Source organism: Drosophila elegans, unplaced genomic scaffold (assembly GCF_018152505.1).
Source record: "Drosophila elegans isolate 14027-0461.03 unplaced genomic scaffold, ASM1815250v1 contig_208, whole genome shotgun sequence".
Classification (NCBI taxonomy): domain Eukaryota; kingdom Metazoa; phylum Arthropoda; class Insecta; order Diptera; family Drosophilidae; genus Drosophila; species Drosophila elegans.
The window spans coordinates 9492672-9518173 of NW_024545578.1; the positions used below are offsets into that span (position 1 = coordinate 9492672).

General features: G+C 43.7%; 1 protein-coding gene across 27 annotated transcripts in view; it reads right to left on the reverse strand.

The window, feature by feature from the left end:
* LOC108146594 (CUGBP Elav-like family member 4) overlaps window positions 1-25502 on the reverse strand; it is a 129551-nt gene that overhangs the window by 89935 nt on the left and 14114 nt on the right. For 15 of the 27 annotated variants that reach the window (XM_041708334.1, XM_017272642.2, XM_017272636.2 and 12 more), the window contains exons 3-4: window positions 23181-23222; window positions 10116-10164 (exon numbers count right to left, since the gene is read on the reverse strand). In XM_041708334.1, the coding sequence (XP_041564268.1) occupies window positions 10116-10164; window positions 23181-23222 (91 nt within the window). The remainder of the gene's footprint in view (window positions 1-10115; window positions 10165-23180; window positions 23223-25502) is intronic. The other 12 variants (XM_017272644.2, XM_041708339.1, XM_017272637.2 and 9 more) reach the window with 1 other exon arrangement.

The following is a 25502-nucleotide window of genomic DNA, read 5'->3' on the forward strand; positions in this document are numbered from 1 at the left end:
ACTTCAATTATAATTACGTCAAACAGTGCAACAAGAAAATGTGCAACTTGAGGCAAACAACATGGAACCAAGCGGGAATGAAAATGGCTATGGGAATGGCAATGGGAATGGGAATAAGGACGAAAAGCAGGACTCTACTCGACAATTGTGTGCACACAGCGGGGAGCTTGAAGGGGGGGAACGATGCGGAGCAGAGAGATAGAGAGACAAACAACTTGAAAGTGAGCATTTCCTTTTAATGCCTTTGCTCATTTTTTTCCCCTCGTTCTTTTTGTTTTATATTGCATTACATTCGCCCTGCCAAAGAACATTAAAAACAATGCACACAGAAGACCGCTCTGGCAACATTATATCCTGGCGGAAGATGAAAACTGTTTGCAAGAAAACTCATAATTGCTTGGCACAAATTGCAAGTTATAGCCAAAGTTGCCAGGGGACGTCTAACTAGGGGCATTCATCACATAACTTTTTCGCCTGGTCAGGTGGCTGACCGCCATACCAACCTCCATGCAATTTGTGAGCGAAATGAGCTGATAAGGTGGGCTTATCGAACCGCTTTCGGTGGCATTCTGTTTGTTTGTTTGCCATGCAAAAGTAAACTTAAAGCTCGGCAATGCACTTACTCCGACAAATCGCTTGTTGTTTTCGTGTGGGTGTGTATGTTTGTGTGTTTTTGTGTATATGAAGGGATATTTGCCTGGGGCAAATGTGGCCTGCAACAAAACATAGTCCATCTATATCTATATCTACTATATTTGGCGGGGAAAAGGGGGTTTTCTGCGCGCCGGCAAGTCATACATTCAGCCGGCCATCCATCTATCCATCCATCCATCCATCTATGCAGTGCAGCAAGTCATGCAGCGAAGCTCGCTGACCCGCACGATGAAGCCTTTGTCCGCCTTTCCTCCTGTCCTCCTGGAACCACCCATTATCCTTCCTTCCACTCCTGATGCCCAGATCCTGCATGCATTTGGCTTTACAAACAATATTTGCCGTAGCCGTTGCTGATGTTGTTGTTGTTGTCGTTGTTGTCTTCACACAACAAACTACATCAGGCTCAGGACGGCGGCAGGATAGAGCCGCTCACAGTCTCTGTCTGCTGGCTATTTGGGAATCCTCTTTTTCACTTTTCAGAGTTCAGAGTCCTCCCCAAAAAATCCCCCGCCCAGAACAAACTAATATGCTATGCTTTAAGCGTACATATTGGACTTATTGTTGTTGTTTTTGCCTGTTGTTATTTTTGATGTTGTTTGTCTGCCGAGGAGGAGAACAAAAGGCCTCCTGCTGCTGTCATATTTCGTGTTTTCCCTCCATTCCCCATCGCTGGAACTACTGCAATCGTCGTCTCCCACTGAGCTGTGAGCCGGCTCACAGGACATGGCCGGCGATTCGGACCAGGACTCGACCCTGGCGTTCACGTTGACGGACCCCGAAACGCTTGTCTGTCCTATACGCTTATCATATAAATTCTTCTGGCTGCCTGTTGTTTCGCTTCTGGTTCGGTTCGGCCACGCTCTCCTGATCCTGGCCATAACAAAAAGGCTAAAAAGTTTAGTTGCTGCTGGCTCCTGTTATTGAAGGCTTAAGCGTCCGTCGGCAGCCGTTGAGTTAGTTAGCAACTACCAACTACCAGCTACCGACTACTACACCCCGTAAACAAAACAAACAAACACACAACTAAGGCAAAATCAACGCTAGACGAAAACAACAGCAGACCAATGGGTCGTCAGTCAGGAATCTGCACATATTTGGATTGCACTTCACAAAAATGCATTCTGAAAATGAGAATTTCAGAAACAATTGGTAGCTACAAAAAAAATTAATTTAATTTATTTATTTTTCCCGACTTAACTATCTGATACCTATTTGAAATAATTTGAGTTATACAAAAGGCTTAAACTTTTCATTTAAAAAAAATTATACAAAAGGTTTGAACTTTTGATTTAAAAATAATATATATATGTAATGTATGTTTCTACCAAATTTAAAAAACATTTAGGTTTTAAGTTTCTCTATTTTAAAAAACCTTGATTAAATTTAAAGAATCAAGGGAACTCAGAGATCGAAAAAAAGTGTTTAACTAAAAATTTAGCTTGGCTTATTAATATATTTTCCTTTTAACCTGGTTATAAATATAAAAAACGAATAGATATATAATTGGTTATATTTACTTATTTAACTTATCTTTCTGATCATTACCTATTTAAGTTTAAATTTAAGCAGTGAAAGCTTTTTTCAATAATAACTGTTTTAATATTTTGTATCTCTTATTTCTGGACAAATGATTGGCTATTCCTTTTCGTTCAGTGTAGCCCATGGGCAATGCAGTCTGGAGTCCAGCTCCCTTATCTGTCAGGTCATTGATGTGTTGTGCTGCTGCAGTTGCAAATGCATTTACATTTACTCCTGACCGATGACGAGAGACTTGGCTTGAAGCAGCCAGACCCTGGCTATATACTGTTGCACAGTTTTTGGTGACACATTCGTGGGCGTTTGGGTGGTGCCAAGACCACCTCCATGGGATGTAAGGAGTACCCTCGATAATTTCCATATCCTGAGCAACTGCTCTAATGTATTAACCGACCGCACAGCGCCTTGTGGCCTGCCAACACGCCATTTGGCCATATCTCTGGCTCGTTCTCATTCCCATTCCCAATCCCAATCCCTGAGACAGATAGCAGTTTTATGCGTTCCTTAGCCCCACCGCACTTTCTAACTTGTACAAAAGCAGAAGCAGCAGCAGCGGCAACAGCAGCAGTAGAAGCGCTTGCTCGCCTCATATACTTTACAAATCTTGATAAGTTAATAGAAGACGACTACGACGGAGGCAAGCCAGAAAGCAAAGACATGTTTTGGCCAGTTGGCGAACGGCGGGTGGCGGGGTGTTTGCGTGGAAATTTGGCACATTAAAGCCAAAAAGTAAAATAATATGAAATGTCTCATAAAAATAACAACGGGGGACGGACCACAACAGGGGAGAAATAAGTTTTTGTGGACGAATTTTGTTTGTTTTTATTCCGGCGACAAGTTTTCTCTGCGTGTGTTAATTTAGGTGAAATCAATAATGGGGCGTAGGTGGCATTCCAAACACATTTTATATAAAAGCAAAGGCAAGGAAGAGGGCAGCAGCAGCAGCAGCAGGACAGCGGGGAAATCTATTAAAATTAACGAGCTGCAAGTAATGTAGCATACTTTCAGCCATCAAATGCGCTCTGCTGCCTCCTTCGGCCCATTGTTTCTAAATGCGAAAGCTGCTCTGCGGCTGCCGGGCCTGTGCCGCCTGTGCTTAGTATTATAATGCCATTATCATTTTTATTATTGCATTTTAAATGCATTTGCCGCCCAGCAGTTTTTTGCCCATCTTTTCATAATTTTTAATGCCCAGTCAGAGGGCCACAGCTCATTAAGCAGGAATGTGACTGCAAGGACTGTGGACTCTATACTGTATACTGTATACAGTATACTGTCTATGTCTTGAGTTGGCAGTGGTGCAGAAAAGATAAATGTGCCTCACGTGTCCTGCGCCTGTGCTCCTTGCACAGTGTTGCCCTGCTCAAAGTCGCTTCAAAGTCATGTTCATGATTCCGTAGGATTCTCGCAGCCATCTGCTCAAACCGCCAACTGCATTTAAAGTATGTGCAGCTTATATTCCTTATACTTCGGTGTCCTGACTTGTTTGTTATTATTCTGCCCCTGCTCCTGCTTGAATACAGAAATTTGCCCGGAGCTGGGTCAATCACTCCACAACACGCCAATTGGAGGAAGGATATGGTAGGGCATAGAAGAGGACATTACAAATTAGATTGAAAACTGACTTTTAGCCTTGCTTGAATTATTTTATATGTGTTGAAAATCAGTTGTTTTTAAGGCCAACCCAGTATTTATTTCCGTTCAAAGGCCACATATCAATTTGTTTAACTGCCTCCGCTTTTTTTTCGCTTCCCCTTAAAGCCTTAAATCAGTTAGTTACTCTAACATTGTTGCCACCACAACAAACTGTAACTGAAATATCCTGCACCTGCCACGCCTCCCTCCCCCTCCCACAAGTTGACCCAGCACTCGTAACTATTACCATAACATTTATGATTATTAACCTACAATGCGGGGCACTCTAAATGCAATTAAGATTACGATCTATATTGCATTTTCTGTGTTGCAAAAAGAAGCCTGGCAACTCTGCCACGACAAACAATTAAAAACAATGCGCCTCCATCTTCTGCCCCTTGCGCTGTGCGACAATAAAATGCTGTTCCAGATGCTTATGCCGACCGGGAGCCCATATTGCATAAGAAATAATTACTTTTTATATTACACATACGCCCCGCGGTCCCCCGGTTCGCCTGCACCCTAAGTCTAAGTCTATTGATTGCGGTCACAATTTCACCTTTTTGGCCCCGTACCGCCACCCGTAATATCATCACACGAAAGTGTCGCGTTTGCGTGTCGCTTATCATTGGCTCTTGGCCAAAACAAAAATGAAGACACCCCAAAAGCGGGAAACGCGGGGCAAAAAGCGTCAGACAATTGCCGTGCCGATAAGATCGGCTGAAGAGAAATGTTTTTGTGTGGCGTCCAGCAGGGAGCACCTGACTTGAAGGAAGGCCAAAGGGCGGCCATAAGAACGGGGCTTAATCGTGGCTAAGCCGCGTCAACTCTATTCAATAAGGCGGAATGGCTCATAAATTGGAAGTGGTGGTGGTGGAAAGGCTTGAGGGCACACAAATTTCGGTTTAACTCATCAAGAAACTTATAAAATGGAGTTCTTTAAAGCCGTTTAACATAAAGGATGGGGTTTTCATTTTTCTAAAAATAATTAATTAATTTTAGATAAAATGTAATATTGGTTCTGCTGGTTTAACTTCAAATACAATTATGAAATTTATTTTGTAATGTTCCTTAGTTAAAGTTTTCAGTTCGATTAAATTAATTAATTACGTATATGACATTTTATAAATTAAACTATACTTTAAATAAATTATACGGAAACCTTCGGAGGCATTAAAATAATAAAAATCATATGAAAGATTAGGTTTTAACATCTAAACAAAAAAGTTTGTATCCCCCCTGTACTAAATTTATTTAATTTCATTGATTCAATAAGTTTTTGTGACACTAGAATTAAAAATGTATATTCAAAATTTAATGCAAAATATGTTATACGACTTGGCCACAAAAGTAGACCTTTTACAACTTCACAGTGAGAGCATATTTCCTTCGTCTAATTCAGAGCTGCGTTTCACTCTGCTGCCAAAGGTAAACAGCAGCCGGCTTCTCCCACCAAAAACGTCTACGTCAACAAACTTGACTTTTGGTATTTTATGCAAATGTTTCAAGTGTCACGGACTAAAATGGCAATTGAAACGCTAATGATGACATTTGGCAGGCCTAAGCAGCGGCCCAGGGAAAACAGAATAACAAACTAAAACCGAAACCAAGCAGAGAGCGAAGGAGACAGAGTGGTCTTCGTGTGCTTTTCCGTTTCCTGTTGGCGCTGCGCTGAGAAAACATAACAAATCGTTTTCTTTTCGCTTTTTTTGCTGGCCTCCTTTTTGTTTTCCCTGCGTTGGGAAGTTTCCTTGTTCCTTGTAGGCCTCTGGCATTTTTACGAGGCATTCAGCCAATTGACAGGCTTCAGTCGCTCGTAAAAACAAAATCAAGCAACGAAGAAAAATGATGCGCAGACCAAAACTGTCGAAGGGAATGAAAAGGGAACTATACAGTACAGGGCCGTTCGCATCGCCTAAAAGTATACTTAAATATTTAAGAGCAAGGGAGAGCAAGGGAAAAGTTTAAAAAACATTAAAACACATTTAGCAGGCTGTTTTGGGGCCTTTCTATACCATGAAGAGAATCTGTTTGCCCCGCCCATAAATACTTATTATCGCTTATTTGAACTTGCGAATGCTGCTGCCAGCAGCGATGCTTGTGATTTACTTTTATTTGAGCTGGCTTTTCCTCTCCTTCGCAAATTTTTGTGCGTGAGTTGTCAGTGCGAAAGTGTGTGCGAAAAAATCGATTTTTATTTCGTCTCGCAGCGAGAAAAAAGGTCAAAAACAATAAAAGCCTAAATACACATACGAGCCTTTGAACTGGCTTTGATAAAAGCAACGCAGTCTCAGCCGCCGCAGGAGGGAAAAAAGAAGAAGGTCTTGCGAGGAGGTGGAGGGTAAGCCTCCAATCAATGACTGTGCGTCGCTTTTGGTACGTGTGAATTTAAGCTGATTAAAGAATTGAGCTCCTCTGCCGGAGAAAAGAAGACAAGTGCAAAGCAGAGTAGAGCAGAGCGGAGAAAAGCAAAGAAAAGAAAAGAAAAGAAAAACGAAACGAATAACGCAGAGAGGCAGAAATTGATGTCTGCTTTTAGGCGTAGATGCTGCCTCGGCTTTATTTATGCCTTTTGTCTGGGCTCGGAGGCTTTGTTATTTGGGGCTTAGTGGTGAATATCCCCTCGTCCTTTTAATTTGCACCCCAACGAAAAAAAAACACATGTGGGACAGATAAAAGAAGTGCCAGCCGTGGAGTCGCGGTCTCAGCTGAAGCCAATCATCATTGGCAGTCAGTCTATATTACAAATTCAATTGAATTTGTCGTTCTTTATTTGCGCTAATCAAATTGCAAGGGAGCTGCCATAAAAATGTTGACACTAATAAGCGCCCGCCAGCAGGTAGAAAAAGTGTCGCCAACTTTATGGTCAAATGGATACTTTTCGCGAGACCATTCCAACGAAAGCGGCAAAGTACAATTCAAATGCGTAATCAGGCGTAAGAAACGGCCAAAATGAATGGCAGCAAACGAAATGAGAAAAGTTTGCTTTTAGCATGCGAGCGGCCAACGCTGCGTATTATTATTATTATTAGTTTTCGCCCTAAAACTTTCCGCAGCCTGCTTATTAGCAGGCAATGTGGAAAGGGGGTTCTGTTTCATAGCTCATTGCTTTTCAATTTGATCAGACGTTGTCTATAATGAGCTCTCGAAAAAGTTTGCTTTTCCTGGGAAATTCCACGCAACCGCACATGTGTGCTCCACTTTCTCCACTTTCTCTCCTTCGCGAGGCGAGGCGATGCGAGGCTGCTGGTTTTGTTAATTTTCGACTGTCATTTATCATCAGGTGAGAGAGATGCGAGGATATTTTTATGGAGTTGATTTTTAATCTTTCGCAATCATTCCCCGAACGCCCTGCGTTCCGCACCGCAGGAGGAAATGAATATTTATAAGTATGATGGATGAGGCGAGACGGGAAGTGCCCCAGGTGGAGGCGGGCTGGAGCGGCATCTGATTTACTGACGTGTGACAAGGAGTCAAGCGGAGGCAGCCTGGGTAGCTGGTTTGCTGCGTAGCTGGGTAGCCCAGGATAAAGGTAAGGAAATTAATGCGTAGTTAGAAACATAAATCTGTGCCGAGAAACGAGGAAATGGCGAGGATTTCACAATTTATGTCGGTGTGTGACCGTCTACAGGCAGATTCTTTTCGCCTCACTCACGCTCACGGGTCGTATGAGTGATATTAATTTGACTTTAAGTCGCTCTCGCCTGCAGCCCAAGGAATATCAAACGTAACACGTCAACGTAAACGTAAGCGAACGTATGCAATTTACGTGACATCATTACGTGTTAGACAAGTACAAATTACGCGTTAAGACGGGAAGGAAAGAGAAGGGAAAAAGGCAGACGACAATATGAGTTTGATAATGATGAAGCATGGTGTGTGTGTGAGTGTGTGAGTATATATCAAGATAAATAACTAAGCAAGGACATGTGTGTGTGTGTGTGTGTGTTTGGCGTGCCAATGAAACGAAAGTCATCAGACTTAGATATGGCACAGAAGATTGCAAATGCGACAAACGTTGTCGGTACGAAGGACATACATACACACACACACATAAAGCCGGATGAAAGACAAAGGCAACAAATTGTACTCAAGCTTCGTTTTGGGCATTTGGGTCTCAGTCTGTTGTTGGGTTGGTCAAAGCTCAGACATGTCAACAATGCCTGCCCCAGTAAGTTAAAATTGATGAAGTTAGCAGGCAGGCAGGAGATCGGGACACGAAACCCTTTTAAATCAGCCTTCCTTCAGCACTTGTCAACACTAATAAATATATTCATATACCCCACTTCCCACCTCCCATTTCCCCATCCATTCACATTTCATGCTTGATTTGAGTTTAAATAAATTACGTTTCTTTGTGCGGCTGCAAAATGCAAATGTCAGCGGGTGAAAACTTGCAGCAGCCGGCCGGATTTTGGCCTGGTCGAGACCAGCAATTAAACTTGTCCTTGTCTAATTGCATTTTGGCCTAAACCAGAGAGCCAAAGAGCCAAGCCAAAGCCAAAGATCTCCTCTACCAAAAAAGTATATGGTAACAGGCAGTGGGGCCAAGTCAAAAGTCGCAGAACTCGGTGCCGAGTTGCCAAGTGCTTTGCTGATAGCGGCCCAAAAAGTTTAGCGCTTTAATTTCTTAGAAATTTGTTCCAACTCGCAAACAAAGCAACAAACAAAAATGTCGACTTGATTGCGTCGCTGATGGTTTGGGCCTGGTCCACGTTCAAATCCAAGCCGAAGCCCAAGACCAAGCCCTAGTTCCATAGACCAGGTCCACAATTGTGCGGACAGATTGCCGGCAACTTGCCAGAGTTGCTTTGAGTAGCGTTGAGTCGAGTTGAGTCGAGTTGCTTCAAGTTCCCAATCCCCAGCGGATTAGAAAAGTTTAAATTGTTGCTGGCTGGCTGCAAAGCGAAATCGAAGCAGCCGAAGAACGGATGAATAAAGGGAGCAACGTAACGATTAGTGCTTTCATGTCCTTTGCCAAAGTTTAAAGGTCATCCGGAGGAGGGTCCTGCTTTTGGTCCTGTCGTTCATTCGTTCATTCGCTCGCTCGCTGGCTGCTGATTTGACACATCAACTTTGTCAAGGTTTTTTGCAACACACACACACACACACTTCGAGTGTTATGAGCAATGGCTGTGTGAGCACACCACCCCGCCACCCATCGATCTCAAAGGTCCTGCATGGGTAAGAGTGTCTGTGTGCACAAGCAATTTGTGCAATGGACATTTTCGGGCGATGCCATTTCTCTGCTCTGCAGTGATAAGCGCTGCCAGCTGCAAAATGTCTTAAAAGATTGCGGAGTGCACTGACTTTCAGTCCGATTCTGGATGCCCCCGGCTCCCCGGGCATCCTGCGATGATTGCGAAATGTGTAGCATACTTTTGTGCGATTGTACCTTTTGTAGGGAGCGAAATTTATGGGGTTGGGATAGAGGGTGCGCTGCCCGCAGAGCGGGGGAAATATTGAAATTACTTTGAAGCTGCTGCATAATGAGCCTGTCAATAAGTTTATCAAAGCAACAACTACTCGCAGCCAGCGAGCCGGCGTGGCTGACCCAAAAAACAAAGTTGAAGTGCTGTGTAAATTATGCAAATCTTTATCATTCTTTTTCTGCCCTGCTGCGAATGGAGTGGAGTGGGTGGGTCAGGGGTATTGGTGGGATCGAGGGGACTTGGGTCGATGGGCTGTCACAAACAAGCGTGAACTCACGACAACTGTGTGAGGGACCCAGTAAAAACAATATGGCGCCCTGGCCAGCGAGGCCTGGCCAAAATACCCCCTCTACCAACTACCATCTACTTTTTACCCCCTCGCCTGACTGCCATTGACAGTTCAACGTTGTTTTGCTATACGCTTTTCCCATTTTCCCTACCTTTTCCAAGTATTTTTTTCTAGATTCGTATTCGTTCTGTTCTGTTCTGCTTTTTTTTTTTTTTTTTTTTTTGTGAAATGTCAAATTTTTGCAGACAGTTTTGACAGTTTATCGAAGTGCGCCCGTAATTTCTGCTGACGTGTGTTGTAGGTGTTGAAAATAGCCGGAGAATGCTTAGAAGGGGCGGTCCGGGAAAACTTTTCCTGGCTCTGCACTTTTCGGCTGAGTGCCTTGGCACAAAAACTTTACCCCCCTCACCCTCAAGAAGAAGAAGAAGAAGAAAAAGACGGGTCAAGTTTTGCCGTAATTATTTGTTTTGGGTCACCTACGAAGGACTACTTTCGGCTTGTTGTTGTTCACAAATTGATTTTCTGGCAGGGAGTCCGAAACTCGATGAATATGGCAGGTGATTACTTACCGCTGCGACTTTCATTTTCAGCTGGCTTCAGCTGTAAAGCACGGTTCATCTGCAAATAGAAAAGAGCAGAAAAAGAGGCTTCGATTAATATTGGGGTGGACCGAAAAAATAACACAAGAGCGGCGGCTGAAAAACGAGATTTTGCGTTAACAGTGTTAGCAGGAAAGTCCATTAAAGCGGTGGATGGTGACTGGTTGGTTGGTTGGCTGGTTGGTTGGCATGGCCAAGCGACTGGCCCCCCCTCAAATTCAATCAACTTGCGTTTTGGTGGTCGAGAGGAGCTCTTCATAAACACCTCCCAAAACACATTTGGCCAGCGAAGCATTTTCAAGCATTTAAATGCCACTCAATATGCAAGCCCATCTCCTGTCGCTTTCGCCCTCGTTTTCGCCCTCTCGTCTGCACATTTGCGCTCATTGCCTTTTACCCACGACTGGGCAGCCACATCCTGTGCCGCTTCATGCATCATTAAAGCTTAAATCTCACCCAAGCGACCCATGTCGATTCTGGCCAGCCAACACTTAACGTTCTCTCTCTCTCTCTGTTCATCCACTTGGGATCGGGATTGGGTTTGGGAATGGGTAGTGGGTAGTGGGCTTGGGTCTGGACGGTCTACGTGTTGTGGTCACCTTTCGGTTTATGGCAAATGAGTAATATGCCCGTGTCCGAGCACGAAAAATCCCATTAAAAGACGTTCAAATGAAATGCATTAAAATAAAACTTAATTGAGGGCTTTATAACGAATGTTCGAATGTTCGCCCAACGAAAACCGCAGGAGCCCGAGCAAATCAATAATCGGCCAGAAGGCGACCCTTTCAGTTACTGCTCTATCTGCGCCTCTCAGGTGTAATTTATTTGCACCGCACACACCACCGCAGAAGGGGGCGCAACCAGGCACGCCCCTTTGTTTCCTGGCCTTAGATTGGCTCATCGCCAGAGGTCCTGCGTCCTGTCATTAGCCGCCGCATGAAAGTCTGTCTTCAGTCTCATCGCCTGCCGCTTGTCGCATGAATATTTTATAATCAGCCATTAGTTTGCGGCAATTGAAAATGATTGAAGCTTTTAACTGCAAAATTCAATTGCTTTATATAAACGTGAGTGAGTGAGTAGGTGGGTCAGTGGGTGGGTGAGCCCTTTACACCCCCATTATGAAATATTTAATGGTGTAGTCCGACTACGAATTCGTGTTTTTTTTGGGAACAATCCATTAGTCAGTGGCGAGTAATTAAAATTGCGATTTATGCACGCGCATGGAACATTTTTCGGGGGCTCCGTTCTCTGTGCCTGCGATTGCGCTTGTTTGTAATTCAATTATGTTAATGATTGGACAACATTTACCGTATTTACATTAATGCATAATGAATGGGGGCCGCTGGCGGGGCACACAAATTGCCGCAGGCCCTAACTGTTTTAGGGCCCGCTGGTTTTTTAATTGTAACTGCAGCTGGTAGCGACTGAATCGACTAAATCGACCAAATCGACTAAACACGGCCAACGGCAATTAAGTGCATTTCTCTGTCTGACCAAAGGCATGCTGAATCCCCCCACATCGTCACATCGTTCTCGCCAGACAACACACAAATGCGCTTTTGCTTTACTCAAAGCTCAGCTGGATAAATTAAGTGGTCGATGAACTGAAGCCTTGTTGATTTTATACACCATACAGGCGATGGGAGATGGCGATGTCGATGTGGATGTGGATATCGATGTGGATGTCGATGACAGCGGGACAAGGGTTCGAAGTGGTGACGCCGCAGAATTTAAACCAATGTTTAACCAAAAAATGTTCATTTAGTCGCACGTCCTTCTGCTGCTACTGCTGCTACTGCTGCTCCTGATAAATGATTGATGTGGCGTGGTTTAATAAATTGCAAAATGTTTTCAGCTCAAGTCGAGCTCGGGGCATCTCAAAGGCAAGGCTAAGCTGCATGCAGGTTGTGTGCCCTCCAATGCCATCCATTCTCAGGGCTCTCCTTTCTCGACTTCCATTTAATTTTTCCCTTATTTGTTTTGTACCATTTTTGAAGGGTTTATCAATGCTGGAAGCCCGCATTGGCTGGCTTTGACTGCAAAAACAACAAGTTGAAATCAGGCTGCACACACATATTGATCAGGCCTTCAATGCAGCTGATGAAATTCTGGCCCGCTTTTGGTTAATGAACTTTTGGTTATAGATAGAGTGTGCAGAATTTCTGAAAATTTAACTTGAGCTCTGGGCTCTGGACTCTGCGCCCTTCTAAGGCATCACTGACTCTGCACAAAAGTCGGAGAGTCTGGCTAATTATTAGCGGCAGAAAAGGCTTCCTCGCCAGTTGCCCTTTTGGCCGCGTAATTAGCGCACGTAATTTGAAATTTAAATGTTGCCAAAAGCCGAAGCCTTTGAGAGTCACAATGCTAATTAAATCTGGCTCTCTCTTTTTTGGGCGCTGTGTGCGCGGAATCAAAAGATGCCTGCCTCGACACAATTAGCCTTCACAATTGCTTATGACAAAGTGTCGTTTTGGGTGTTCTTTTTGGTAGGGGGTTGTGCTGTCCGGGTGGACAAGATATTGCAGCGACAGTTGAGAGTCGACAGGCGCCAGTGGCAACGTTAAACCGCAAATTTTAGCGCCCCCACCAAGTCGAGCATGACGAGTTCGGGGGGTTGAGAGTTCGTGGGGTCGAGGGGTCGAGACTAGCCGCAGTGTCGCCGCCTACGCGTATGCAATGCCTGAAAGTGCCAAGTTGGCCAAGTGGCCCCACCCGCTTTTTTGGGTGGCTGTTCTGTGCGCTGTGCGCTGGGTGCATGGACCCATAAACTGCGTTAGTTTATGATGCCCCAGCGCTAAGTGAGCAAAGCGAAATACGCAGAGAGACAGCGCCAGAGATCCAGTCAAGCCGTAAGTGCCTTCCTAAAATCCCCATTCTAAGCCATCGCCAACCCATCCCCAATCCACCCACCAACCCATGTGCAATTAGAATGCGGCGCATTGAACCAGGGCCAAAGCGCAAAAAGCCGGAGTCAGAGGAGCAAGCTTTCAGACCGCTTTGGTCAGTGGTGTGATGCTCTTGCTGTTGTTGTTTTTATGCATTCGCTGGTCGAACTACATAAAACGGAACAACGAAAATGCAATTAAAACTACGTTTTATGGCTTTGTTATGGCAGCCGGCCATCCCGATTTTCGCCCCCCGTTTTTCGGAGCACATGAAAAGCGATTTTTATGATGCTTTCTCCACTCCACTCCACTCCACGCTGATGATGATAGTTTGGAAAATGGTTTCGAATTGAGTGGCCCCGGCAACTTTTGTTGATAGAAAAGTAATATTTTATGGGATTAGCTCGAGGCTTCGACGAGGATGGGTTTGCTTATTGAAAACGCCGCTCGGTTCGCTTCTTTTCTAACAAAAAACATCAAAGTTTTATGCAAAAGTTTTCTGAGCTGATGTTTCTGCCGCTCCGGCGAAAGTCTCTGCACTCCCGATGGAGAAATTTGTCACTGGCAAAGCAAAGCACCTAAAAGTAGACAATGTTGCCTCAAGCATCTGTCATGTGTGCGGTGTACGGCTACAGCTATAGCTATAGCTAAGGCAAAAGCAAAAGTAAAACAAACTAACGAGCTGCTGCTAGCTAAGGAAAACAAAAGCTTGTAGAGCACAGCTCGCTCCGCTCTAACAACCTGCCATAACTGCAGCTTAATCAAAAGTTTTTCACTGCCTCAGCCACAGAGATTCAGCTACAGCTTCGGCTGGAGGGCAGCCATCCAACCAACCAGCCAACCAACCAACCAGCCAACCAACCGCAACAGCATCATCCTTTACTCCCGCCCCTTTGATACTAATCAGTGGCTGCTTCTTCCACTTTTTATGTCTGGTTTTGGACCCGGCATGGGCCAGCACGTTGAATGGGAAATATCTATATTCCTTATGTATCTGCTCGATGTATGAAATATGGCAAGTGTATATAATGGCCGTTACAGCAGGCGTGGTGGGTGTTTGCAATTAGCAAGTGGCAATTAAAGTTGCCTGCATTCTGGCATTGAACCTTCGAAGAAGGCGTGGCCAGCAGAATGTTTATTGGTTCATATATTATCCGCTGGGCGCCAGACAGAAAGCTGTTAACAAGCGGTGAGAGCAAAGGAAACAATGGGAGAATAAAATAGGGCAAGAATCGTTCATTAAATCTTAAAGTTTTTCCCTTGGAAAAGGCAAGCCGCCACACCTGTGTGTATCGCAACACCCAACCCAACTCAACTCAAGCAAGTATTTCATTCAAGACACGACACTTGACTGTCGTCTGACACTTGAGTTCCTGCTCCTGTCCGTCAGGACACACACACCGCACACCCTTCTGCGGACACAAAATATGCAAATAAATTACTAATAACCTCAGAATGTAACCCTTGCACGGAAGCGGCGGGAATTTAAAAGGGCGGGGTGACCGAAAGTGGAGCGAGTGCTATTCCTGATTCATAATTCAAATTTTACGCCGCAATAAACAAAAATGCCTAAAATTATGCAACACAACGCCCATGAACATTGCTGAGCAAGTCATAAATTATGTAAATTTAATTTTACGCCCCCCACCGCGCCAAATATATACGTGTACATATGTACAGCCACGCCCACAGTCAAGTCAACCACAAAATTGTAAAACGCGCGTTCGTCCCGCAAAAGAAGAAAGTATAGTATAGTATAGTATACTATAGGAAAGGAAACGTTATTATTATGTAAATAATTAATGGCGTGTAATTATCTAAAATTTCGGACAATTAGAAAAAATTAACACACACCGACAAAGTTTAGCGAATAAGAGGGGGGGAAACACGCGGTCGCGCCAGAAATTTATGACATTTTTATTATACAAAAAAATTATCAAAAAAAAAAAAGGAATGGAAATGAAAGCGAGACTCCGTGTCCTTTCGCTGGTTTTCCTGGGTTTCCGTTACACATTTAACGCCATTTTAACGCATGCTAATGACCATCTAAGCCTGGTCCTGCCCCACAAAAATACTTTGTTTACTTTCGGAAAATACGAAAATCGAGGACAGAAACAAAACAGAATATGAAACAAGGTGTAGCCCTTTGAAAGGTTCGCCATTAATTAGGCAAACTTCGAGCCAATGTCAGGTCAGACAAACATTAGTTTGGCTAATTTATTAGCAGGCCGAATTGCCCAACGAAAGCTAATCAATACTTTCAGTGGGCAGACGAACCTCTTCCAAAAATTACCAATTAGCATGAAAACGGTCGAGTCAGTTGCTTTTGAGTGCGGTGCCATCTCATGGTGGGTAAATATTATTGATTTGGATTGGGCCATGTCTCTAACCGACTTTAATTTAATTGCACTGTTTAAAGCTTAATTTTAATTATTTCAGCTTTTTAATTTTCAAAAACTATGTTAATGTTATTCAATAGGTAATTCAGAAGACAACTATAAATTCATTTCAGTGGTTGGTATACAAAATATTTAAAACCACCTACTTGTATAGATTACAAATAGAAACTTTTGGAATGTACTGTGAGGTCATTTGTACTTGCTTTTTTAAGCTCCTGAAATCCTATATTTCCTTAAGCTTGTTTTGAAGTATTTTTAATTAAAAGTTACGTGGGAAAGGAATTCCCAAACTACAGTTGTTGGTTTGTCAATGGCCAAATTTAAATGCGTGAGCTTTTCGGGCGATGACCCAATTGATTACTTCGGCTTCAGATGGGGCAGCATTAAGGGCATACCTTTAAGGGCAATCGAGAAGAACGAACGAATCCTCTGCCAGCCATCCATCCATTCATCCCATGCCATCTGAAAGCCATCAGCTTGTGAAACGGCAACATGGAGAATTTTTGCTGCATACCAGCAGGCGCGCTGGAAATGCTTACAAATTATATAAGGACTTCGAAGAGAGAGAATGGTGGAGAAGAAGGGGAGAAGAAGGGGTCCTGTGAGTGGGCGGCACGGGATTGGAATGGGGCGATGCTGGGCCCAAACAACGCACTCAACTGTGAAAATGTCTGTTAAGGGCAACAAACACGCACTCATGTGTATTTGCCACTGTGTGTGAGCGTGGGCTACCTAGCCTGTCAACAGAATGACAGTATATATAGTATATATACCTAAATTTATACATGTGTGGGCTGCCCGAGTACACATATTTTCCATGTGCCCATGTGCCTTGGCCAACTGTCAATTGAGTTGGCATGTTGGCAGCCTCTTGACTTTCAGTCTAATGTGAATTCCTCATAAGCATGATAAGCATAAATATCCATTTGGACAGGACAGCACAGCACAGCGAAGAGCAGCCTCTTTGGCAACAAATAAAATTTGATTGAAATATTGCCAAGTCATGAGTCTTCTAATGCCCGGCACGTATTTTAATTGATTCGTGCCGCTCGAGGAGCCGCAGGAGTGGCATCAGCGGCAGCTCATTACATGTCATGAAGATTGCAGCAAATTGAAAAACCCATGCCAAAAAAAATAAATCAATGGCAATGCAAACAAGTAGGAGGATTGCGATTGCGATTACGATTTCGTTTGGCATTGGGATTGCGATTGCGATTGGGTGGTAGGCAAGCTGGCAAACACAAGCACAAACACAAACACAAACGCAAATACAAACGCAAACGCAAACAGAGCAAAAGGATACCCGATATTTGCTCTACGGGTTTGATGTCTGATGATGATGCTCCATTTATTATTAACTTGAAATGATTTCGGGCAGTCAGAGCCCGCTCTGCGGTCCGCACTCTCCTCGTCGAGGTGACGACGCAGCGATTGAATGCACGACTGCATCACTGCCATCACTGGCAGGACTACCAGGACTCGCAGGACTCGCAGTACTGGCAGGACTGGCAGAACTGCATGTATCCGTTTCGCCAGGACTCGTATCTGTGTATCTCCGCATCCGCGTATCCGTGTATCCGCCACTGTGTGTACACGTGTGAGTTCAATTGGAAAATCGTGTGCGGCATACGGCAGCGTGTTTTTGTAAATAGCAATCGCGTACGTTTCTCAGCAGGCAGCGTGTGTACACTTGAAAATGTATCTGTGAAACACACAGTACGTGTAGCTCACATCACATCGCCACAGCGCCAGTTGATGAAATCACACGAATTCATATTTCGTATTAAATTTTAAAAGCTCTGCCCCGAGGTGAGATGAAGGGTGGGGATTTGTTTGTGGAATCAAAGGAAGCGCCGGCTAAGAAAGGATAATACCCAAGCTGTAATGCAACGTAAACAGTGCATTGAAATTGTACAAAATATACTTTCTATAGTCTGATCCAAATTTATTTATAAAAAAAGGTTATACAAAAATAATGATTCCTTTCTATGACAAATCACAAAAATTATAAAAAAGAACTTGTTAAGCATTAATACTTAGAAAATATTCACAGCCTATAAATATTTATTAAAATTGTATAAGAATTAACACAGATTTTTCAAAATAAAAAAATTATAAATTTGAAAACATATTGTGTTTGCTTGTTGTTGCATTTTAACCAGTGCACATATTGATTACCATTTTGTATTAAAACATACTAATTCTGTACAAAATAATACGATTATAAAGCAAAGCAAAACTCACGAAAAAAGAAAAGTGTGGCTGATTTTAAAATTTGAATATTCTGATCATGTCCAGTGAAAGAGAATAGTACATTCAACATACTTTTCACTTTTTACATACTTTTTCATGTATGGCTAGGTTCTGCGTCCCTTACTTTCCCCTTTTCATGGGTGTTTAAATTTAATTTTCCGAAAGAAAATTTTGTGTGCTTAGCATACAACAAAAGTACAAAAAATAAACCGCTTAACATGGCTTTGAGCAGTGCAAATAGCACAAGCGCATACAGTGCATGCAAATGACAACACGACACGCCCACGCTTACGCATACACATGCACATACACATTCGCACACAGATGCTCGGCGCTCAAGTGTATTTGTGTGCGCATAAGTGAAGTATATCTTTGTAATCCGAAATGCTCAAGGCGTGCAAATATTCAATTTTAAATATGCAGTCGTCCGTTTCCCTCCCCCTGACCAAACATTAAAATAAAAACGAAGCATTGACAGAAGTTCCCTCCTCCTATAAAACGCTCCTCTATCTCAATTTCTGCAGCTCGTCATCTCGTTCTGGCCTCTGCAACTAAATGTCATAAACACAATGTCATGACAACTTTTGAAATTTGAATTTCAAAGCAAAAATTTCTCTCATTTATTCATTTGCTCAGTCATTCATTGCCATTTATTTTATTCGCCCTGCCTTGCCGCCCGGTCTTCATATATGAACGAAATTGGTCCATGTCTATGTCTCAATTTACCCACTACTCATCCTCATCCTCATCCTTAAGGATCCCCATTGCAAATTCCTTGCAAGCAAAAGTTGTGAACACATCTTTGATCTCGGTGGCTGTCAATATGGCTGGGGCCGAGGAAGTATAGGCTATGTCCTGGAAACTAAGCGTAGCGACCCGAAAATTGTATTAATTTTGATTTCATTTAGTCCTGTCCCTCGGGTCAGTAATAGTTCCTTTCTCTGGGGTCCTGCAGCCAAAGACAAAAAAGCGGAAACGAGTGGGGAAAATTAAGGACGGCGCAGAGCTAACAACTTGATTTGATGATCAAAGTAGGCAGTTTTATGGGCCTTTAAAACTTTAAGATGCCTGTTCTTCATTATCAGGGTTGGTTTCCGCATCTGTAATTGCTGGGGTTAGTTTTTCGAGGCTTCGAGGGTTGACTGCATATTTGGAGTTCACTTTTTTTTTCCCCGGCCGACCTTGTTATTATTTTAATAAGCAATTTGGTGTTGCTACTTAAAATGCTGCCACGTGTCCTGTGACACGGTGTCTTAGTTTGGGTTTGTGGGTGTGTCCAAGGCAAACAAAGCGGTCTTTTTTGTGAATATATAATTAAAGGGCAGTCCCATAACTAAGTGCAGACGGTGAGAAAATGCAATGTGCTCGGAGAATGGGAGAAAGGAGATTATCTTTATGAGATATCAGGATGTGGAAATGACAAAGGTCGAGAGCAATTGGAACTTGAGAACCGCCTGCTGACGCCTGAGAGCCCTTGTATGAAACATTATATGTTCATTATAAGCTGGCACCCATTTGTTTATCACTGCCTCGTTTTCACTTTCCTGGTCGTGTTCGTCCTTGTCCTTTGCCCTTTGCCCTTGTTCCTTTTCTCTCATTGTGGAAACTGGGAATCTCTGGCGCTTATTCCCTCTGATACACACTTGAGCTTCGGAGATCCGAAAGTTTATTAAATATAAATTTATAACACGCACATGTGGCCCCTTCATGTCAAACGGAAAACAAACAGAAGTCAAGTCTGCAGCCCTCTTCAAATGGAAATGAGTGGGGTGGCACCACCCCCTATTCCTCCGGGTGGCTGCTTCTTTTCGCCTTTTGCCATAACTTAAATAAATATGCAAACATTTCGTCACATTCCGCCCACGCCCACTTTTAATTTAAGCCCACTTAACACCTCATAAAACCGGCTACGTTCTGGCTGAATAAATGAATGAATGACTGAATGAGTGAATGAGTGAACGAACGAACGAGCGAACGGGGAACGAGGGTTAAAGTGAGTGACTGACAGTGGCAGTGAAGTTCCTGCTCTATTTAATATAAAATATACACATTTTATACATTTTAATTTTTACATTTAACAACTTCCAAGCAATTAGCTCGAAAGGGTTGCTCCTCCTCAGCCAACCACCCCCTTTTTCTCATCCAGGCATCCAGGCTCTTGGTTGATTGCTACTTTTGGCAAATTAAACTTGAAAGTTGTAAAATTTCCCTTGTCATTGGCAAGGACACGTGCGTGTCAAACAGTCGACAATACAGACCGCCATTCTATATAGCTTCCAACCCTTGTTGTTTTCAACTGAGTTTGTGTCGGGCATTGTTTTGTACTCATAACCAAATTAAAATGTAAAAATATCCATTTGGCTGCAGTTGTTTTAGCATCAGCATTGATTTGCGTGCTTTAGCCACCTGAAATTACCTCAATTCACTAACAACAGATGTGAGCTCTGAGCCGAGCTGATCTGGGCTTCATTCGCAGCCCATAACAATTGCTGTTTATGCTGATTTTTATGCCCCCTCAAGACACACACTTTCCGCTCAGGTCTGGCCATGAATAAGTAAGTAAGCGGCGAGGTTTTCCTTTGCCTCCACATTCAAATGTTGTCCTGCTCCGGCAGCTTATTTGCCATGTAATCTTAAGCGACAGGCATTTGTTTACTTATTTATGCACTTTCTCTGCGCCACCAAAAACACACACACTGCCTCACCACATAAAGGTTAGCAACTTAAAAATCACAATGGGGGCTTTGACTCTGCCATTAGATAAGATGTGGTATGTGCGGGGTATGGAGTATAGAGTATGGTGTGTGTATGGGGAAATCCCTCTTTGGGGTATCTCTTGCTTTATTTTTATGCGCTTCGTGTGAGATTTTTATTGTGTACACAACACAGTAGAGCAAAGAGCTCAGAGACAGACGCTATCTTTGCCACGTTTGCTTTTATTATTTAATGGAGCACAAAATGCATTTCACTCGCCCGCCGTCCGTCTGTCTGCTTATTTGCTTTCCTGCCGCTGATCCTTCGACTGCTTGGGCGTGCGGTTTCCTTCGTCCTGCGTCCTGTGAGCAATTCTTTTGGGTCCCATGCCCATACCCATGCCCATGCGAAATTAATAATTTATATATGAAAATGTGCGTTAAGAGCGGCAAAATGCGAGCCGAGTGCCGTGGACTTGAGTCTGTTTGCCAAATGGCTCAGGACAGGAGGCGTTAGGCTGTTTGCCAAGGTCATAAGTACGACTTGCCGAGATTACCCAACACCAAACTCAAAACCCCAAACTCCAGCCCATCTCGTTCATCGTAATTTGCTTAATAAAACGCGGTGTGGCATATTGCATAAAATATAAGCATTCCTTTTGTTAGCCTTTGTTTTTCTACCGCCTTTGCGCAATTTGTAAATTGCAAACCAGATTTTGCTCGTTGCTCGAACATCTTCGCTGGCTGTCGCTTTTCATTTGGCTCCGGTTGAGAGTTGTGAGCTGTGAGTTGTGAGTTGCACTTGGGGGCTGCTTTCCGTCCGTCTGAAAGTCTCTTTTGTCGGCGGAGTCAAGTGGATGTTATGTGCATAAATTTGCCCGCACATACCACACTCCGGGGAGACTGACTCCGACGCTGCCTGGCAAAAGGCCCTGCGGCTGGGAGTATTTTTATGGAGCAGCCAAATGTCAAATTTATGCATATGAATGTTTATGGCAGATCCAAGAGGGATTACGATACGATAAGTCATATGAAGGATATATGCATATGGCATACCCTTTGCTACTACTACCCTACAGAAACTCCTGCATCCGGCAAAAGTCAATTGAAGTTGTAATGAGAACTGAAATGGCCAGCAATTAAAGGTGATGGCGCTTCGCTTCCGCCACCAGAAAAATCCGGAATCCGCTGTCCTAACGCCCGATTTCGACGTTTTTCCCATTGGTTTACGCATGCCGCAGGCTCAAACACTTTGCATAGCATTAAGCAGCTTCACTTCAGTTTTTATTTCCATTCAGTTTCAGATTCCCTTCCGTTTCCGTATTTTTTCGTTTTGGGTCGGTTTCTGTGGTCCACCGCAGCTCCATAAAATATGCACCCAGACACACAACAAAGTGAAGTATGCAAAATGGAAGGCGCACTGGGGAAGGGCAAAGGGAGGGGCAGAGCCGGTGCGCGAGGGGCGAGGGGCGTGGCAAAGCGCCTAAAAGCATATTTCAATTAAGCCATCACCTTGAATTATTCTCACGAGCAATGGGCATCCCCTAAAAACACACACACACACACACAAACTCAACCGAGAGTTCTTCTGCCTAAAAGCAGACTACATTTTTTTTATATTTTAATTTTAATGTTTTCATTCACATTCACCCACCGCCAGTGGAAATGAAGAAGAACGTTAAAACCGCTCGTCAAAAATTTGCATTTAAATGAGGCGCATGGGCGACGAACTGACGGGCCTGGTTCTCATTTCATTTCATTTCGTTTCGTTTCGATTCGTTCTCCTTGGAAGTGGAAATTTTTATGATTGCGGTGACTGCCAAATTGTCAGTGGATAAAGTGTGTGTGTGTGTGTTTATATGTGTGGGTGTGCCCGCTGTGTGCATAAAATGTAAATATTCTTGAGGGGTCAGTGAACACACACACCATCACACACACACACAAGCAGAAAAATAAAGGACTATGTGCAAAAGCAAACCAATTATTGCCATATTCCATTTCAATCAGGCTACAATTTCTCTAATTTAGAGAAGGAAAAAAAATGAAACAGCCTTAAAGTTGTCCGAAATTCACAATTAAAAAGCAATTCCGGGCAAACAGGATACACAGGGTTCCTGTCCTGGTGGTTGGTTATGCAGAAATTGCTCACACGCACACACACACACTCGCATACTCAGACGGCTCATCGTCATCCTTCATCCAGGGATTTTCCCCTCCCTTCGTCCAAAAATGTTTGGCATAAATGCCATAAACAGTTTATTTAGCAACGGAAAATTAACTGCAGAATGCTGCTGCCAAGCCCCCTGCCAAAAAAAAAACAAAAAAAAAAGAATGTGTAAGAGGCACTGGCAGACAGACAGACGGGGACTGATGATGCTACCCAAGTCAACCGTATATGGCCTCCAACTCAACTCGACGCTTTATGACGTTTTACTTCATGTGCAGCTTTATAATTAAGTGACTCCCGGGGGTTAGTGCTGGGTTCGAGCCCAGAACTAGCTGAAGCAGGAGGATGCCGGGTGTAGACACACTCGGGGGAGCTTTTAGTTTTGAGCCACGTGAGTAGCATCATCGCTTGGGCTTCGCCTGAGCTGGGCCATAAAAACAAGCCCCAAACGAGGTCAACTGAGGGCACTAAAATGCATTTGCTTTATATTCGTGTATATATGTACATATATCGGTCCTGCCGGTGGAATGGCAATACCAAAGGATGTACCCATACAGATAGTGGGATAGAGCGAGAGGGAGGGGTATACAGTTAAAGACGCACATAAAAAGTGTTAGCAGGTCGTTTTGTGTACTTACTAATTTGATGGCTGGTGGTATTAATGGATGATGGCAACTTACCTGCAAAGACAGACAAGGGAGAACACGGAAATGTTTAATATTAAGTGATACAGCGAGAGTACGGTACAAAATTGGCTAAAGTATAATTAAGTCATTATGAGTGCGCTGGGGTGGCAAACGAAAACTGTAATTAGATATGATGGGCGATAAGAGCGAATGGAAGTCCCAAAAATAAATACACACGAAACCCTTTTAAAGCCCCGCTCGAGTTTCTCTCAAAAATTGATTGTTGCAAACACTTTAACACTCCCAGGGCCGAGCCACATGGCAAAGTTAGCCCAGGGCGCAACCAGAGGAAAAAAAAAATGTCATAAAAATTCTATTTTCGTATAAAATTTCGAAAGTAATCTAATAAATATTGATTTTCATTCGTCATCGCCAATGGCGATGGCGATGGCGACGCTTGGCGACAACAACATCATCATCAACAGCACCACAGGGTCACGGGATGGCATAGGATGGGTGGGGCATGGTTTGGTGGCTTGTAACCCTACACGTGAGTGCGGAGAAAGGACGACCGGGGGGACACGACATCACGGAGCGCCACACAGGCGTAGTCAATAGTCGTTATTTGATATAGTCGCCAGACCAACAACAAGCAGGCCATGATGAAACGTGCCTGGGACCGTTCGCCGCCTCTGCCGCTGACCAGGACATCGACCAGGAGCAGGAGCAAGGAGCAGGAGCAAGAGCAGGAGCTGACCGCACGTAGAGTGAGTCCTTTGGCTGCAAGGGATGAAATCATGCGCGCAACTCGTCGTTTTCGGTCAAGCAAGCTACGAAAAAAGGGGGAGTGGGTATGGGTATTGGTATGGGTATGGGTGGTGGACAAACAGTTCATTCAATCATTCAAATGTCCTTTGAACTATAAAAATACATGACACTAATAAAGAAAACGAACAAATGACACGACACCGGGCGGCAGAAGCGAGGTGGAGCAGCCAAAATTGCTATTTAGAGCAATTTATAAGCATACTTTGAGGCGCCCTCACGACATTTGACATTTACGAGTGAGTCCAGCGCGCTGGCTCCTTCCTATCGTCCTTTCTTGCTTTCTTGCTTTCTTCCTTTTCATCCTTTCCTCCACGACCACCATAAATTTCGTTGTAGCTATTTATTGCATTTTTATGTAAAATGATCCTAACGGTAAACCTATACACGTTTCCTTCCCTTTTTATTTTATTTTATACTTTTGAAAAGTTGTTTATGGAGCCACGAGCAATCGAATTGCTTTCCACGAAGCCAAAGCACGAGAACAATTTAAGCAATTAAAGGTGTGCTCCTGCAGGAACGAAACCTTTTCGGGGATTTCATTCCGTGGCTGATTTCTACAAGAATTTCCTATTTCCTATTTTTTATTTGCTATTTTCCTATTCATTCGCCGCCAGCATTGCATACTTTTCGGAGGGGGGGCTTTGGCATGATTTATCTAGCATCTAGCACGTCTGCACCGCATTTTTATGGCCATATGCTCAACTCACGGCCAGTCCTGCCCTCGATTGCCGTAACAATCGGCCAAAACCACAACAACTGGCAACTGGCGGCTCACTACTGCCACAGCTACAGCTACAGCTGGAATAGGAGCACACAAATCAAAACAACGCACACAGCGCCTAAAAAGCTGCTGCTGGGCTCAAAGGTTAGAGGTTATGGGGGGGCGGAAGAAGAAGGGTGGCCAACAGAGCCCAGGGGGCAGTAAACTACACGAAGGCTTTCTTCGCCGCGTCTGGGCCCATGTAATCTCTGTTGACCATAAAGATTTATAGACTATTGTGTGTCGTTCACGCTGCCGCCGCCGCAGCGGCAGCAATGAAAGGAAACTTTTTGCAACTTAGCGCCAAACTTTATGCAATAATTTATATATATTGGTAGCGCGCGAGCGGGCCTTGGCTATATAAAAATGCTAAAAGCAAAACAAAAACGAAAAAAAAAAAAATAAATGTTGAAAAAAAATAACATCAGAAAACGCAATGCCGACGACCTACACAAAAGGCATTACCCATAATAGTCGCAGGAGCAAACAAAGGACGAAGGACGAAAGCAACCACAACCGGCGTGAACGTAACGCGTGTAGCGACAACGACGAAGGATGAGGAACTGCAGAAAAAGTTGATGGAAATGTGAAGAAGTGAAGAAGGACATCCACCTGGCAAACTCGAACCGATCATACTCTTGAGGATTCCCAAATGGAATCCACTTTTTGAACATCAAGTTCTTTATATCATCAGCGATAACAGATGATGGATATAAATAAACGTCGAACTGGGACAAGTTGAATGG